The sequence below is a fragment of the Calonectris borealis genome, chromosome 23, assembly GCF_964195595.1.
Source record: "Calonectris borealis chromosome 23, bCalBor7.hap1.2, whole genome shotgun sequence".
In the NCBI taxonomy this organism is placed as follows: Eukaryota; Metazoa; Chordata; class Aves; order Procellariiformes; family Procellariidae; genus Calonectris; species Calonectris borealis.
Window position 1 is genome coordinate 4,909,208 of NC_134334.1, and position 15,621 is coordinate 4,924,828.

General features: G+C 47.8%; 1 protein-coding gene across 1 annotated transcript; it reads right to left on the reverse strand.

The window, feature by feature from the left end:
• Positions 1–1,041: 1,041 nt before the first annotated feature.
• On the reverse strand, positions 1,042–15,390 carry GPR157 (G protein-coupled receptor 157). The gene is made up of 5 exons (XM_075172416.1): positions 14,308–15,390; positions 7,820–8,033; positions 5,147–5,341; positions 4,359–4,622; positions 1,042–1,903 (listed from the first exon to the last, which is right to left on the reverse strand). Exons 1-4 carry the CDS (start codon positions 14,682–14,684, stop codon positions 4,401–4,403), a joined length of 1,008 nt encoding a protein of 335 aa, XP_075028517.1. The 5' UTR covers positions 14,685–15,390; the 3' UTR covers positions 1,042–1,903; positions 4,359–4,400.
• Positions 15,391–15,621: the final 231 nt, after the last annotated feature.

Sequence of the window (15,621 nt, forward strand, 5' to 3'; positions counted from 1 at the left end):
TGGAGCACACCAAGCATAGGAGCTCCAAGTGGCAGAGACGTGCTCGGGGATGGCAATATTTAGGACAGAGGAACTGAAGGACAACCCTTCATGTGCAAGCCAACGTTTTTCTCAAAGGCTTGTCATGCAGTCAGAAGGTGGAGCGTTGACACAAAGCACATTGCAAGTGCCCCTGACAGAGCAGTCAAAACACTGCAAGGAGCCTTCAGTCACTGTCTTGCTGTCTATAGCGTGTGGGCTCCTTTCCTTGCCTGCCCAGATCAACCAGTTAAATTTGAGGCACAGTCATAAACCACAGAAAAGCAGATATCCCAGATGGGAAGCATTGTGCGACCCTAGTGACAGACACTGTCGCTCAATCAGTTGTGAACATCGGCCATGGTCCAGCACCACTTGTTACACCAGGGGTCTCGGCTGCTTCCAGCCCTGTGAGATGGCCAACAAAGTTTGAATCGATTCTGAGAAAAGTTCATTCACAGGTTGGAATCACACGGCAACTTACAAAGCAATACTGCACTGTCAGCCTGCCCATGCCTCAGGTTGTTCCCCCAGGACCACCTGAATTCTCTCTATTTGGGCATTGGGATGGCACCAGCTCTCCCCAGCATTAGTCCCACCTTCCTGACAGCCTGGCCTCGTCTGGAGAAAGTGCAATTTATAATCTCATTACATAACGTTTTAATCTCACATAGCTGAGAGCCACAGTCTGTACGGTCAACTGAGCCTAAGGCAAACAAGACCCACATCCTCACCTCTCAGAGGTCTTTTCACAGCTCACAGCAATAAGCCAGTAAGAATGAAGTATAATAACGCATACTGGTGAACAGTTTGCTCAAACTGGTGAACGGTTTACATTTCTATATATATAAAAGCAATAGGAAGAGGAACATATCTACAGATAGCTAGAAAAGATTTGTCTTCCTGTACATGCCTTAGCCTTTAAGGTAGACACAAAAGAAACCTGAAGGAAGATCTTGCAACAGTTTCTCATCCAAATTCTCCAAGGTGCCGAGACCCATCATAACATGCTTGAACAACATCTTGGTAAAGAAACAAAACTTTATTTTGTAAAAGTTGGAGAAAATATTTAAAAAACAAGCAAGTGAGGAGCTGTAAATAAGGTAAAACATTATCTCCAAGTAGCAAACAAAAACCCATCCCCTCCCCAGCTGATATAACGCTCCCAAAGCAAGAGCGGACTGTAGCCTGTGCTTCGGCAGAGGAGATCTGGAGTGCAGAGCACACGCCAGGCACCGTCTTGCTGCTGGTGAGGGCTGTCCTTGCTGGAGGCTGGGGTGGTACACCCAGTACCCCTGAGCTCCGAGGGAGTCTGCCGAGTTCAGATTTCCTCAGGAGGCAATAACCATGTGGCCACCACAAACCCTGATGATGATGATGACCACCCCTAACCACCGAGGAGGAGGAATAAACCATCAAGAGGAATCATCCATCACCACCACAAAACAAGCACATTTGCACACTATTGTCCACATTCACGTGAAGAACAGGAGCCAGTCTGGAGCTCCCTGGAAGACCTCACACACTAGGACTGAAATCCACGCCCAGGAGAGTCTTATTCAGCAGCTACTAAAGTTTTCCTGTCACCGTGATATTTGTTCACCCCAGGACTCACAACACATTTGCCTTGTCAGACAGAAAAGCAAAACCCCAAACGTTTTTTAAGATTTATAGTGGAGGGTGAGGAGAAGGAGGGAAGAAAACCAGGAAGTTGGAGTACAGGCAAACAGTATCTTCCAGAGGACCCTGAGCAAAGTTCAAGACCAAAGCAGCCGGTATCTGAATGCCGAGGAGGAGCGGGACCTCTTCCCTTTGCTCAGCCACTCCAGCGGTGCTTTTCCCCAGGCTTTAGCTCCCTCTGTGGGACTCTGGGATGATCCCGCACCTGCTCAAAATGAAGCACAGTTAAAATCCAGTTCAGCCCCATCTTCCTGCAGCCAGTGCGCCCAGGTTTGCCCTGAGACAGGACAACAGGGCTTGCTGCAGCTCGAGCCGCAGGGACATCACCTTGCAGCAGCTGAAAACAGGCATGATGGACCCATTCCTAAAGTACAACCTTCAGAAACATCCGACTTAAAATTCCCCAGTCCGTGCCTGACAGGAAGGAGTTCAGAGTCATCTCCACAGACAACTGAGGCCGCAGGGAGAACTGCGCTCCAGCATCAGCCCTGCGCTTGCACTTCATGCCAGAGACTGAGGGGGACCTGCCAGGAGCAGCCAAGCATTTCTGCACACCTCCTCCCCGTTATCCCATCTCTCTTGATATTTAGGCTGCAGTCGGCTTCAGTGTTAGGAACTACAGATACTTCTACGAGGTTCTCTGTTGGCTGTTTTTCTTTCCCTCTCCTTGCCGACATGAAGATGGCCAGAGACCTTCCACGTGTATCAGCACAGCTGCTGCTGCCAGGAGCTGCCCTTCACAAGCCAGCGTGCTTCCCCGAACCCCTCGGAGCGGGAAATGCAATTCTGTTGAGCTGCACATTCCTCCACAAGCACTGCTGAGAGCTCTGTTATGGAAAAAGGCAAACTGAGAACAAGGAATCTGTTCTGATTAGGTTTTTGGGGGTGTTTTTGGAGGAGGGGGTGGGTTTTTTGTGTTTGTGGCGTTTTGATTTGTTTTCCCTTAAGCCAAGTTGGTGACAATTCTACTTCCTCTCTTCAGAGCTGGCTCAAAAAAACTGAACACAGCACAGTTCTAAGTCTCATGCAATTTAAGATTTACTATCCTGCCCTTCTGCAAGAAGTTTTTAACATAGCTCCTCTTTCCAAGCCACGTGGGATCAACATGAGGTTGAGCTACCAAGGTTGCTACTTAGCTTTTAGAAGTTTAAAAAAGCCTTTTGAAAAGAGGAAAAACCTCTTGAAGTCATCTATGCCAGGGATAAGATGCTTGCATCTCCCCTTCAAAGACTCTAGGAATGCTAAAGAGCTGAGCCCCTCTACAGCCCCATGAAATGGGCTAATGAGCTCTTGAGGACTCCACCTTCCCAAGTTGACACAGCCTGCGTACAAGGGGGCTTAAATATATTAATATAGTAGTAAAGTTAATGCCAAGTCTCCAATTTGGGAAATAATGGGACTCGCCTCTGCCTACAGTCCCATGAGAGGACTGTATCATTTAACTGTTCTGCATGCTGCTAAAGTGACTGAAGTTAAACGAATACGAGCAGATTTGAACAGCTGGGTGCCTGGAGCAGTGGGAGCCCGACAGCTGCCCTCTCTCCCCAGGCAATCCACGAGGCTCCTGTTCTTTTTGCAAAAACTCGTTATACAGATTAAAAAGAATTGTCAACTGATTTTAAAATATCTCTTTTTTGGGGGGCTTTGTGGTCTGGGAGGACAAGAATCAGATGTAGGTGACAGATCTACCCAGAGACCTACCACACCCAGCTTTCTTTCCAGGCTGCTCAGCCCCTGCGGTGCCCCATGGCCCAGACAGGCTTGCTGCGTTTCAGACTCTGCCCCTTCTCCTGCGCGTGACCTGCAGGGTAAGGGTAACTGCAGAAGCACAGGGGTTTCCTACTCTTTCCGAAGAGTCTGCAGTTCCCAGCACATCACAGTTTACATTTACCTAAGCAGTCAGGTTTGCTGCTCTAGGTTTTTACCTCCTTCAGCTGCACTCTATGACTGAAGAGCGTGCTATCCATACCTGCCTCAGACAGAAGCCCGCTCAGCACCCCAACCCCAAATGCTCTTAAATGGGTGAAGTCTGACGCCCCTATATGTTCTACAACTATCACTCATGAGGTCAAGCGCAAGGAAAACAAGATGCTTACACAACTTAGACCGATGCAAGGACATCAGTGTCCAATCTTGTACCTGAAATTATGAAGAGCTTCTGTCAAGTTTTTGCTCCTACATGTTTTCTGCACAAGCTTGGGTGAATCACTTACCCGCCGTTTTCTTTTTACGATTATCGGCAGCAGGGATTGCATCACCTTATGAGGAATACTTGGGGCTCTAAATACATCTGAACTGTGCAGTACAGAAGAAATGTATGCGTGCATGGTATTTTACATCAAAAGGAGCCACTAATTCCTCTTCTTCAGTTTTCACTGGTGTCCTGTCCTTGCGGGCCAGACAGCACTGCAGACTATTTCCTCATTTTACAGGCTTGAGTAACAGACACTACCCCAGCTCCCAGGGAGGGGGAGAGGATTGGCTCTATAAATGGTTTCACCCCAAAAAAGCAGGATGGGGAGCTGCTGTAGAGTAGACAGGGAACCCCCACAGCAGCAGCAGAAACTTCCCTCTGCCAACCGCTTACTGCTTCCCCACCCCTCGCACCACGAAGCTGTGCACAGGCAGGGCAGGAGGGAAGACTCACACTAGATCTTTACCAAGAAAGAAGAAATCAACTCCGAGATGTAGGCAGCCCAGGCTCAGGTGCTGGAAAGCAGGGGTTTTGTCCGCTCAGGGCCTGGAACATCTTTGTCCTTGTGGGGTTCTGGGCGCTGCCAGTAGCTGTTTGATCTTTGCAAAGGCCAATCCAACTCATCGTAGTGGCAACAGCAAATGGAGGAAAACAGTCGAGTCCGGACTACCCGCGTACAGAGGACAAACATAATACAGTTGGCACCTCCTTGGAACGTGTTACCAATTCCCTGCAAGGGCAAGAAAGGAATTAACCAGTGCCGTTCCTACAGGCACCCCCCAGAGAAGAGCAAACACCACATCAGACCAGCTATAGTACTGCCCAACAGACAGACAGCAACTTCCACCTAAATGAGAAAAATAAACTCAGCAATATCATCCTTGCCCCCAAAAGCAGCGCAGACGGCTGGTGTGGGCTGCCGTTTCCACAGCCTGGTCTAGGGGAGGAGCAGGCTGAGCCCTGCTGAAGGACTGGCACCCAACAGCTCTGCTCTCAGCCTGCTTTTCCTACAAGCAGCCAGCACTGCCCCGTGCTCCTGTTGCAGTTATTCCCTGTAGCCACTAGATGCTGCTGAAACAGCTATTGCTGAGCATCCCGGTCAGGATTGCCAGTAGGGAGCAGATGTTCCCGCAACACGCGTGTTGTTTTACCAGTACGCGCCGCATCCTGCCACAAAAAAGTGCTATTAAGAGCAACAAAGCCTTATCTCCCTCCCAGATCCTCCTTCTAATGCATTTCCTGGCAAATACTTACATGCAGGACAACCAGGACTGAATTTTGCACTGCAGGGGAGTTACAGAGGGTCAGAATGAATCGCACAGTGCTCCAGATGCGGAGGATGATAAAGATGACAGGGATGAGAATCAACTTCTTATCTGCTATGGAAGTCCGGGGCTGAAATGCAGGTGCTCTTGAGAGAATGGGGCGATACTCTGAGAGAGCTGCGTGCTTCCATGGAGGGTGGGAGGGAGACAAAAACGTGAACAAAAAGCTACACACATTGGACATTTAGCTCCAGGGATTCCTTCCAAAGCAAACTCAATTTTTGCATCTTGCGGGAAGGTAACAGGGACACGGTTAGGAGCACCAGTCTTCAGCCGCATTCTGCCCTTGCTAACGCAAACATTCCTGCTGAAGCTAAGGAGGAGCAAATAGAGGATATCCGGCCCTTAGAGTCCCACTAAAGCTTTGTATTAACAAACATCGCTACGGAGTTGCCAAGAAACCAGGTCATAACAAAGCAAAAAAAAAAAAAACATGCAGTGCTCCAGGAAATAGTTTTGCTGGGCCAGTGGCCTGGCCCCGTTGCTGCTGACTTTACCACTTTGTAAAGGCATGGCTAAGGGTTTGGCCTTGGGAAGGCCTCTCGATAGATGAATATAGATATATAAATATATATATATACACACACACACGGGGAAAAGTCTGGCTCATCCTTCTCAAACTATTCAAACTTTTGGCCTTCACCACGGCCACAGCCAGCAAGTTCCACAAGGGATTTATGCCCATGTGAACCAGCCCTTCAGTGCGTTTTTGTAGAACCTGCCGCCTAATTTCTGACCATATACTGTCAGCAGTGGGCTTCCATGGATTTGGACAAGCCAGCAAACCTCTCTCTACCAGCACATGTAGAAAAAAAATCAGGGATCTGTGCCCTGGATCAGGATGGTTGGAGGTGTAAAGCCCATGAGACCATGCTATGGCAGAAGCTACTGGATGCACTCAGATTCCTGGATGGAGGAGAGCAGGTCAACACAGCGCACAGAGCAGCTGCTGGGACACACGATGCTGAATACCAGGATGTTAATGTGGGTGAAGAGATTAAATCTAAGGATAGCTGACCTGCAGAAAACTATTCCTCCTACCATCAGGGCTACAGAGCACACACAACTTCGATGCATAGTTATTCTCCTTGGCTCCAGTACTCCCAGCCCTGACACTTTACCTCCTCCAGAACAGAGCTGTACAACAACACTGCACGGTAGCCTGAGTCAAACCCCGCTGATGGCTTTCAGTGCAGCTTCCCATCCACTCCCATGCAGCCTTTTCCATTTGGAAAGCCCATAGACACCCCGCGTGTCTCCCCCACAACAGCTACTTCAGAATTTCTCCTGCCTCTCATACAGTAGGAACCACTACTGCAAAACCCACTTCTACCACAGCCCAAACCCAGCCCTGGTTGCCTATTGCTCTTCCTTGGAAGTGGGAGACCTCCTGCCAGTACAGAGCTTAGTAAGCAGGGCACCGGGCTTGGCAAAATCCCTAGCGATGAGAAGAGAGATTCTCCAGTCCGAATGGCCCTGTGTATTGCTGCTCCAGCCCTCGGACCCCCTGTATGAGCCTAGAGATGACAACCGCCTGCCCTCAGCACCGTAAGAGGGACAGGGCTGGGAGCGGGAAGGGGAGAGCAGAGAGCCCAAGAATCCCTGGCAGAGCAAGAGGGTAAGAGCCCGGCCAGGCGGGGGTCCGGTTTCCCGGCAGTCACGCTGCTATCTTTGACAGCTGCTGGGACACAGAGTCCTGTCTGATTTACGTCAGGCGATGGTGACAGGCACTGGCAAACCCTTCCCAACTCCCCTTTCCCAGGACCCTTAGGACTGCTTAAGACTACGTTGTTCTTCCAACTCGTCTGCAGGATCCTGCCCTAACCAGATTTGTGTTTATCCCTAACTATCACTGCCATAGCGTCACCACAGCAAGCAGGTTTGCAGTGGCAGCATTTTCCAGAAGGACATCTATCCAGGTCCGCCCCCCGCAATACAACTTAGAGAAAAAAGGAATCTCTGGATGTAGTTCCTTCTGCCACTCTCAATCTAGATTTCTCTATTAGGCAAATGTTGTCCTAGATGCCTGGATTCTTTGTGTTCACAAGGAACAGCAGCAAACTCCTCTGAGTTCTGAAACCCTCCTAGGACAGGGTGTCTTCCTGTACTGTGTATGCACGTGGTGCCTAATGCTATAGTGCTCAGCCTCCCAAACGGGGCTTTATGCTGCTAGTACAAAACAGGTATTCGTAAATGCAGACTATCATTAGAGATCCTAAAATGACTGAGGTTAGCTGAGTCCAGACGCCAAACTCAGGCTTGGTACAAGTGGAACTGTGGAAGACTGATTAAAGCTGGATTTTGTCCTTCACATCCTGTTTCAATTCTTACTGTAGGATTCACATTTCACCCACGTACTTCCCATAACCCCTTAAGTTTTCAAAAGGCTTTTACATTCTTCTTGTGCTAAGTCATCGTGTAATGATGCCGCAGGCTGCTCAATCAGGTGTACTGCTTCTCCCAGCGGCCGATGCGTTTCAGCGTTACATGAAGCAATTCCTGCCTGTGTAGCTGCTAAATATGCAGCAAAATCTTCAGAGCATGGGAGGATATAATCACATAGCAAGTCTGTAACCTAAGCTGAAAGCAGCCAAATACTCACCGCTCTATTAATGTGCTTCTTGATGAGAATGTAGAGCACCGGCAAAGTCACATAGGCCAGTATCTCCCAAACTTTCCCCGTTAACAACATCCACAAGACCCGATCCTCTGCATCCAAGTTGACCCAACACCAGCCCACAGAAACATTGGAGGCATCATAGCCAATCTTCTTCAGAGCCACAGCAGCCACCGTAATGCCAAGGGGGACTCCCCAGCTGAGGAAAGAACATGAAGAGCAAGGTTAAGCCAAGAACATGCAGTTCAGTCCCCTCCACACCCCAGGGAAAACGGGTGGCAGTCCAAGGGATTCTTCATCAGACAGGACGCCAATACCTACTCCAGACCATCGACACTCCTGCATCAGGCCTAAGGGAAGCGACGGACAAACAGTATTTGACAGCATACGAACGTGGACTGCAAATCCACTTCCTAGGGACCCACTCGAGGAACTTGGATCCCCAGTCCTGAAGGACAGATGCATCGTGATGTGCTACACTCTAAACTGGAACCCGGCCCGCACAGCAAGCAGTCAGGGTCCAGCGATGTGAACAGGAGACATCCCACCTACGCCCCTTCTCCCATTCTCTCCTGGATACAGGCGAGGTCGAGGATTTGACGAGGGCAGAGCATTGTACAATGTGATTATCCTGCAGGACCCAGCCACTCAAGAGCAAGCTGGCTGATTCACAGCGTTCAGAACACAAGCAACCAAATCCCACGTTCTGATTCCTAAGTGACACTTGGCACGAAGGACCAGCACACACAGAAATCCACAATTTTATTCCATCAGTGGGGTTTTGTTTGTTTGTTTTTAAATGGAGGGGTAGTCAATATTTTGGGAGGAAAAGGATAATTTCTGAAGTACAAAGGGCAAGTTTCTTCCCAAGGAAAAGCACTGGCGGTAACAGCAAAAAGCTAAGAAAGCAAAGAGGAGTCATATTCACATAATTTGGAGCTGTGTTTTGACTTTGGCTTCTCTCTTGACAGCAAAGGCAAATACAGGGAAGCATTTAGAGGAAAAGTAACTGTGGTGACATACATGAATTAAGTCACTCAGCAGCTTGGGCTGCCCACAAAAAAAACCATAAGCAAGAACTGAAAATGTAAAAATACTCAGCCCCTTCCTGGGTGCTGTTAGTACCCAGGACTTTACAGCCCTGCCCTAGCCCGTGATGTACAACTCACCAATTACTCCACAACTGCAATACTGTCATCACCTACCCTTCCCACATCCATCCTCAGAGAAAGGGTCTGTGGAGCCTTAAGAGGGACAAGGGAAACTTGCTCAATAAATGACACAAATGCTTCAGAAAGTGCTCAGACTGAGCTTCCAGCATAACCCTCCTGGTCTCTCCAGATGCAAAGAAAACAAAGCCATTACTGTACTGCTCTCATTACCTTCCTGGTTCACACTCGTCTTTCACAGACAGCCCGGAGCAGCTGCAGAGAACATGAAAAGGATCTTCCTCCTAAAATCTGTTTCACATGCATCAGACTGCAGAGGCAACCAGCAGTTGCTTAGATCAGATTATCTGCAATTCCACAGCCCAACTGAAAAATCAGAGATAATCCCATGATATTCGATATCAAAAAAACCCCATTTCCTACTCTTAAATAATGTCTGGGTTCACTTACAAAACAAAACAAACGTAAATATAATGCTGTAAAAAAAAAAAATCAGAGTCAACCTTTTAGCATGTCTAGAACATTTTGTTTCCATGTTCAGTTCAGAACAGCCAGTGCTAATCCAAGCCAGTGCTGTTACTTAAGAACAGTTCTGCTGCAGGAAGCCCTCCCCATGCTATTATCAGAGCAGGCTTTCTAAAAACATTCCAAACATCGCCATCACCCTGGAAGTTTCTACACAACTCAAGACTCATTTTGGTAAAAACAGTGATTTGCCTGAAAACGAGGATTACACTTGCAAAGACATTTAAATTTCAGGATACTTGGAAGAGCTGACCACTAAGGTAAAGAATTCAAGAGAACTGGCACTTCCTTAAAGAAACCATATTAAGGCACACAAGCACAAATCAGTCCAGCACCAAGAAAAAGGAAGTGTATTTAAAAACTAATTTGCCTAAATAATGATCCCCACAGTGACCTGAAACTGAAAGAGAATTATCTGAGAAGATAAAACCAGGTCAAATTACTAGGCACGGCTATAAAAGAGAACAACGTAAGTACGTACAGACACAGTGAGAGAGGCAGTAGGAAATAAGACCACTAGGCAAGGGACTTAAAAAAATCTTCAAGTATCTAACTAGTAAAAGGAAGAACATGGAAGAAAACAGCCACACATCAGGCAGTTAATTTTCACTGAAATAGTGTATTGGGATCACACGGCTATTACGACTAACACCAAGGACAAAGGATTACAAACTCAAAGTTTGAAACAATCTAGAAAGTAAACAGACTTTCAGTGAACTTCAGCTCCATTTTAGAAAACTGGAAAGGAGAACTGAGACCAGTGATTTGATTATTCTTAAGAACCCTTAAACGACAGATTCCCAAGGACTGGAAAATACCAATGCTTTATACCCATCTAGAAGAATGGAGGAACAGAAGAATCACAGTATTTTAACCCAAGGCACATGTAAAGACTGGAATAAAAAGGATCCAAGATAACACTAAGAGGCAAAAATTTTACTCTGAGCCCCCAAAACAGCAATTATATAGGCTGGGCCTCTCAAAAGCACACTTGGATCTAAACACAATCAGTGTGGGAGGAGGGAAAGAAGGCTACTCCTCGCATCTCTGCAGGCAGGCTGGCAATCCCATCTCCAAGGCAGACACAACAGCACTTACTTCCCTAATATAACCCCCAGCAACCTATTAATAAAAATACATGCAACCCAGCAGATCCTTCCACATTAACACCAATGCTGCATTTATACGAGGTCGGACAAGATCCTTCAACTATAGCAGCGTACAGCTCAAGTTGTGTTGGTTTTCTTGTCCTCAGTATGCCTGGGTCAGATTGCTTAACACCACATTTTGATTTACGCTGCACAGCTGCTGCTTCCCCCCCCCCCTCCAGAGGCTCTTACAAGCAGGAAAGACTTGCAGTCACCTGCCTGCACAGGTCAGACAAGAAGCCATCCTACCAGCAAGCCTGCAGGCGATTCCTTCTGGGGACAGGAATTTTTACTCTGTAAGAGAGAAAAATCAGTCTTCTGGATATACCAGCCAATTTCAGGAAAGAGCTTTGAGCATACATTGTAAGCAGAACTCCAGACTAAATCTGCTCAATTTAATTCTTGCCCTTTTTTTTCTTTTTACCCCACTCAAACATTACCATTACTTCCCAGTACCAAGCAGAGACCCCTCCCAGAGAGCATGCAAGGATTTAAAAGCTGAGGCACCAGCAGCCAGGTAGCTCACACTTGGTTGGACTGACCTACAAGCTTTTATAAACTAAATAACAAAGCCACAGCAAATTTCAAGAGATCCCTGCACCTTCCAGGCAACACCTGGGGACTTAAGTCTGAGGATTCAGATGTACAGCACAGCAGCACATGAAAGGCTGTTCAAGTACTCCATGGACATGCATGCATATATACATATATATGCATGGTTATAAACATATATATAAGCACACACACATATATAATATATATATAAGCACACACAACAATTTTGTTTTTATATATATAAAAGCATATATACACTTATAACTATCTGCATAGCCTGATCATGAAATGCAAATACTTCAGAGGTTGACAGCAATTGCTATCAAAAGCAAAGCAAGAAAAACCCCAGGCGGGTTCTGGTCCATTCCTCATCCTGAGTTTGGATCAACTACTCTCACAGCAAAGATGATGTTACCCAACTAAATGATACTTGCTATTCAGAAATCCAGAACAAGTGAAGTAGCCTGGAAATTTATGCTGTGGATGCCAGAACTTACACCTTACAACTACATAAATATTTTCAAAGCTGCCTGTAAGCTTGTTTTCAAAGCTCATCCAAGATCAACGTAAGTTTAAAACCAAAACAGAGCCCATAGTTCTCTAGTCTTGCAGTAAAATAGTGGGTGTTTTACCACATGAATCAATAAGGAACAAACCTGTTTGACAGGTTTCATCCAGTGTGACATCCTAATTTCCCTAAAAAAAATTTCAGGTGCTGACTTCCAACACATATTTAGTCAGCTCCACTCAGCTAAAGAACAAAGAGTCTCTGATTATACTCAACACTCGCCCCTTATGAGTAACTGCTTGTGAAGAATAGGAAACATGCAGGACCAAACCCCATCCTGCCTTGAATCCCTGCCAGAAGTGTCTCTCAGGATGACTCTTCACACAGTGGTGCCTGCATGACTGCATTAGCAACCTATGAAGTAAGGAAGGGAGAAAAAAATCCCAGGTTCTTGCCCTGGAAACTTATCTTTAAATCCTTAAAACATCATCTGCCCTTTGCCACCTTTCCTTTTGCCCTAGACAGGCCTCCCTCACCTACCTTCCCCAGTTAATGTATGAACTGGTATCTTTTCATATCAGTTGCAGCAGTTCCTATCTGCGTGGTGCTAAAATACCTTCAGGCTAACAGCACCACAGATAGCCAGTAGGACTTCGAAGCACTGAAAAGTGCGAGGGGGGGCCATCTCCAGGCATTATGTCCAGAATTTAATTTTATGATTGAGTTCTCAGGTAATAATAAAAGCGGAAGGAAGGAAAGAAGGAAGATTGTCACAAGGGGACGGGCAGAGACCAGGTCCTCACTTGGTTTCTCTGGCTTTTCATACAGGTTGTAAAGCAGGAAGAAGTTTAAACACCGGCTCTGCATAGAACGGGAGTCATTTACGAAGCAGAACCTGGCAATAGGTCTTCGATGAAAGCTATCTATATTGCCCTTTAAACAGAGCAAGTGGAGCTGATCAATACCAAGAACAGAAGATGGCATTTGATTTTTACTGCTAAGACCTGAAAATAAACCTAGCAAATTCACCCAGAGGAAGTTCAGTTTGAACACTCCCTTCCTCTCTGTTGCAGGGTTAGAGCAATCTTTCGGGATTTTTACAGTTTTAGAAGCGTGCACAGATTACGGCCAGCGTTATTTCAGTGACTCTGCCTGTTTCTTTCTGCACTTCGGAGCCGATGAGGCTGAGAAGCATTAAACCAGATGGAGAAGTTAAAGTACAAACAAAGGCCACACAAGCGATTAGCAGACAGGAAAATTACAAACAGGCCAGATTTGCATCAACTCTTTGATGTAGCCTGATGTAGACAGCATGCCCATAAAGAAGTCAGACTCCTTTTTCCTGTTTCTTAAGCAACATGCGGATCTTTACTGGCACGCCGTCCTCTCCGTAGTTCTTACAGTGCAACTCTATTCACTTGAAATGAAATAACCTGACAAACTCCACTGCCTCACTGCATCTTACTTCAACGTCACCAACAAGAGCCTGGTGTACCCAGATGCACGTGCGGTCACCTCCGGCTTCCGCACACGCAGACCTTGCTGCCAAGCAATAATTAGAACAGGTAGGGCAATTAGAACAGGAATCAAAGTTCCTCCCCGATTCACACTCAGCCTTCGTGTCTTTCTCTGGCCCACCTTTACCTGGACTCAACTCGAATTCAATCATCTCCCAAATGATGCTGTTTGAAAATAAGAGGTGACAAATATTTGACTAAGAAACCAAAGAAAACTCAGTACTTGCCTCGACGGCTTTTTTTTTTTAAAAACCAGATAATTCCTCTTATAATTTATTGCAAAAGCTTGGCAGCACAGAGGACTAAAGGATCACTGTTTTGCTCAGTGTGGAGGTAGCACATGATTCCACAAGCTCAAATTGCATAATGAAAGCTTTTACTAAACATGACGTGGAAAATCAGCTCGCTAAATAGCATAAACTGAGACATAGAGCTACACTGTGGTCTGTTTTGTCTTGCTTTCAATCAAACATGCCAAAACAACCTTCAGAGTGCTTTTCTAGCAGCCTCCTCGCTTGTAGACTACATTGTCCTTTGAGCACTGAATTACAGCAACCTGCCTGGGGAAAGAGGAAGGATCTACAGAGCGGGCTGACACCGGGAAGTCAGGGACCCGTGGAAACAGGTCCCAAACACAGGAGTTTTGACAGCAGCAGACAGGTATTGCAAACACAAGTTTCAAGATATTATTTCTAGGACATCAGAGCAGATAGTGGGAACGCAGAAGCCAGGATTTGCAAAGTCATTATCTCTTGCCAGAGATTTTTCTGTGTGACCTTAAGCAAATAATTTTTAACTTTTCCATGTCTCCATTTCTTCATTTGGGAGGGGAGGGGGGAAATAAGCAGGGCTGTTTAGTTAAAAGACAGCAAAATCCCTGTTTAAAAGGAACTTGAGAAGGGCACACTATCCTTAAGCAAACAGCAGGTGACTCGAACAACCACCCAAGCGCTCCACCAGAGCGGAGCATGCCGCATGGCTCCTGGCCACAGGGTGGGTGCCCGCGGGGTCCACACCTCGTGCTCTGACGGGAACAGCGGACAGCACCCACCTCACGACATGGAAGCAGCAGAGCAAGCCTGTGCCCGTGGGCGAGCCCCTCACAATGGTGATATAGAGGTAAAGGGCAATGGCCATGGTCCAGAAGAAGGAGCTGGTGTTGGAGAAGGTGGACAGGGCACCCTGCAGCACGCAGTCCCATGAGGTCCTGTCGAAGTCCTGTAGCACCCCGTAGAAGTAAGAGAGGGCCGAGAGGAGGTCCGCCAGCGACAGATAGAGCAGGAGCTGCCGGGGACGGGTCCGCAGCTCCGGCCAGAGGGCATGGGTGCAAACCAGGAGGCTGGAACCCAGGAAGGAAAGCACACAGGAGACCAGCACGACGACCCGCTCCGAGGCGTACAGCTGTGTGGGGGGCAAAGGCCCGGGCATGCCGGAGACGGAGGCAGGGCAGACGGACACGGCACCGGTCCCAGGGCGGCAGCAGCAGCAGGAGGAGGGAGAGAAAGCCGGGAGGGGAGGCAAACGCCCCGCCGCGCTCCGGGACGGGAGCGCTTTGCTGGAGAGCTGGCGGCCGGAGCGGGAAGGGAAGGGATGGGAAACCCCGGGGCGGGGGGAGCCGCGGGAGCCGGCGCCGGCCCGGGAAGCCGCGGAGCGGAGCGGGGCGGCGGGAGCCCGGCCCGCCCCCGCCCGTCATGTGAGCGCCGGCCCGGCCCCGCCACCGCCCCCCGGCCGCGGCCCCGAGGGGTCCCTGCGGCTGGGAACCGCTCCCGCCTCTCTACGGGCGCTTAGAGCAAAGCCGCGGCGTCCCCCGCAGCCCAGAAACAAGCTTTTTTCTTTAAATTGAAAACCCCGCCATTGCACCCTGCCTGGTGCAATGGGACAGGAGGAACCGAGTCAGAAATAAATGCTTTTTTTTTTTTTTTTGACTGTCGTCTCCCAAAAGCCATACTTGATACCTTTCTTCCCCAAGGAGAGCGCACAACTCTCCCACCCTCTTCAGAGTCGGGGGGGGGGGGAATCTATAAATCTATAAATATATATAGATACATAAATATATATAGATAAATACATAAAAAATATATAACTATATATCTATAAATAAATATAGATACTTTGCAGAACACTCACGGGGCACAGTTCGAACCGTACCTGTTCAGATACCCAGATCAGAGGTTCTCGGGCCAGCAATCCTCCCCCGGTTCCTTCACCCTCCCGAGGCTGCACCAGTGTTACCTTTACCTTCCACATTCTTTACTTTGAAACACGCTGACTCTCGCAGCATCCTGCGACCTGTGAAGCAGAAAACGATAAGCAGACACAATGGAGCATTCACTACCGTGTTAGACAGATTTTACATTTCTGTTGG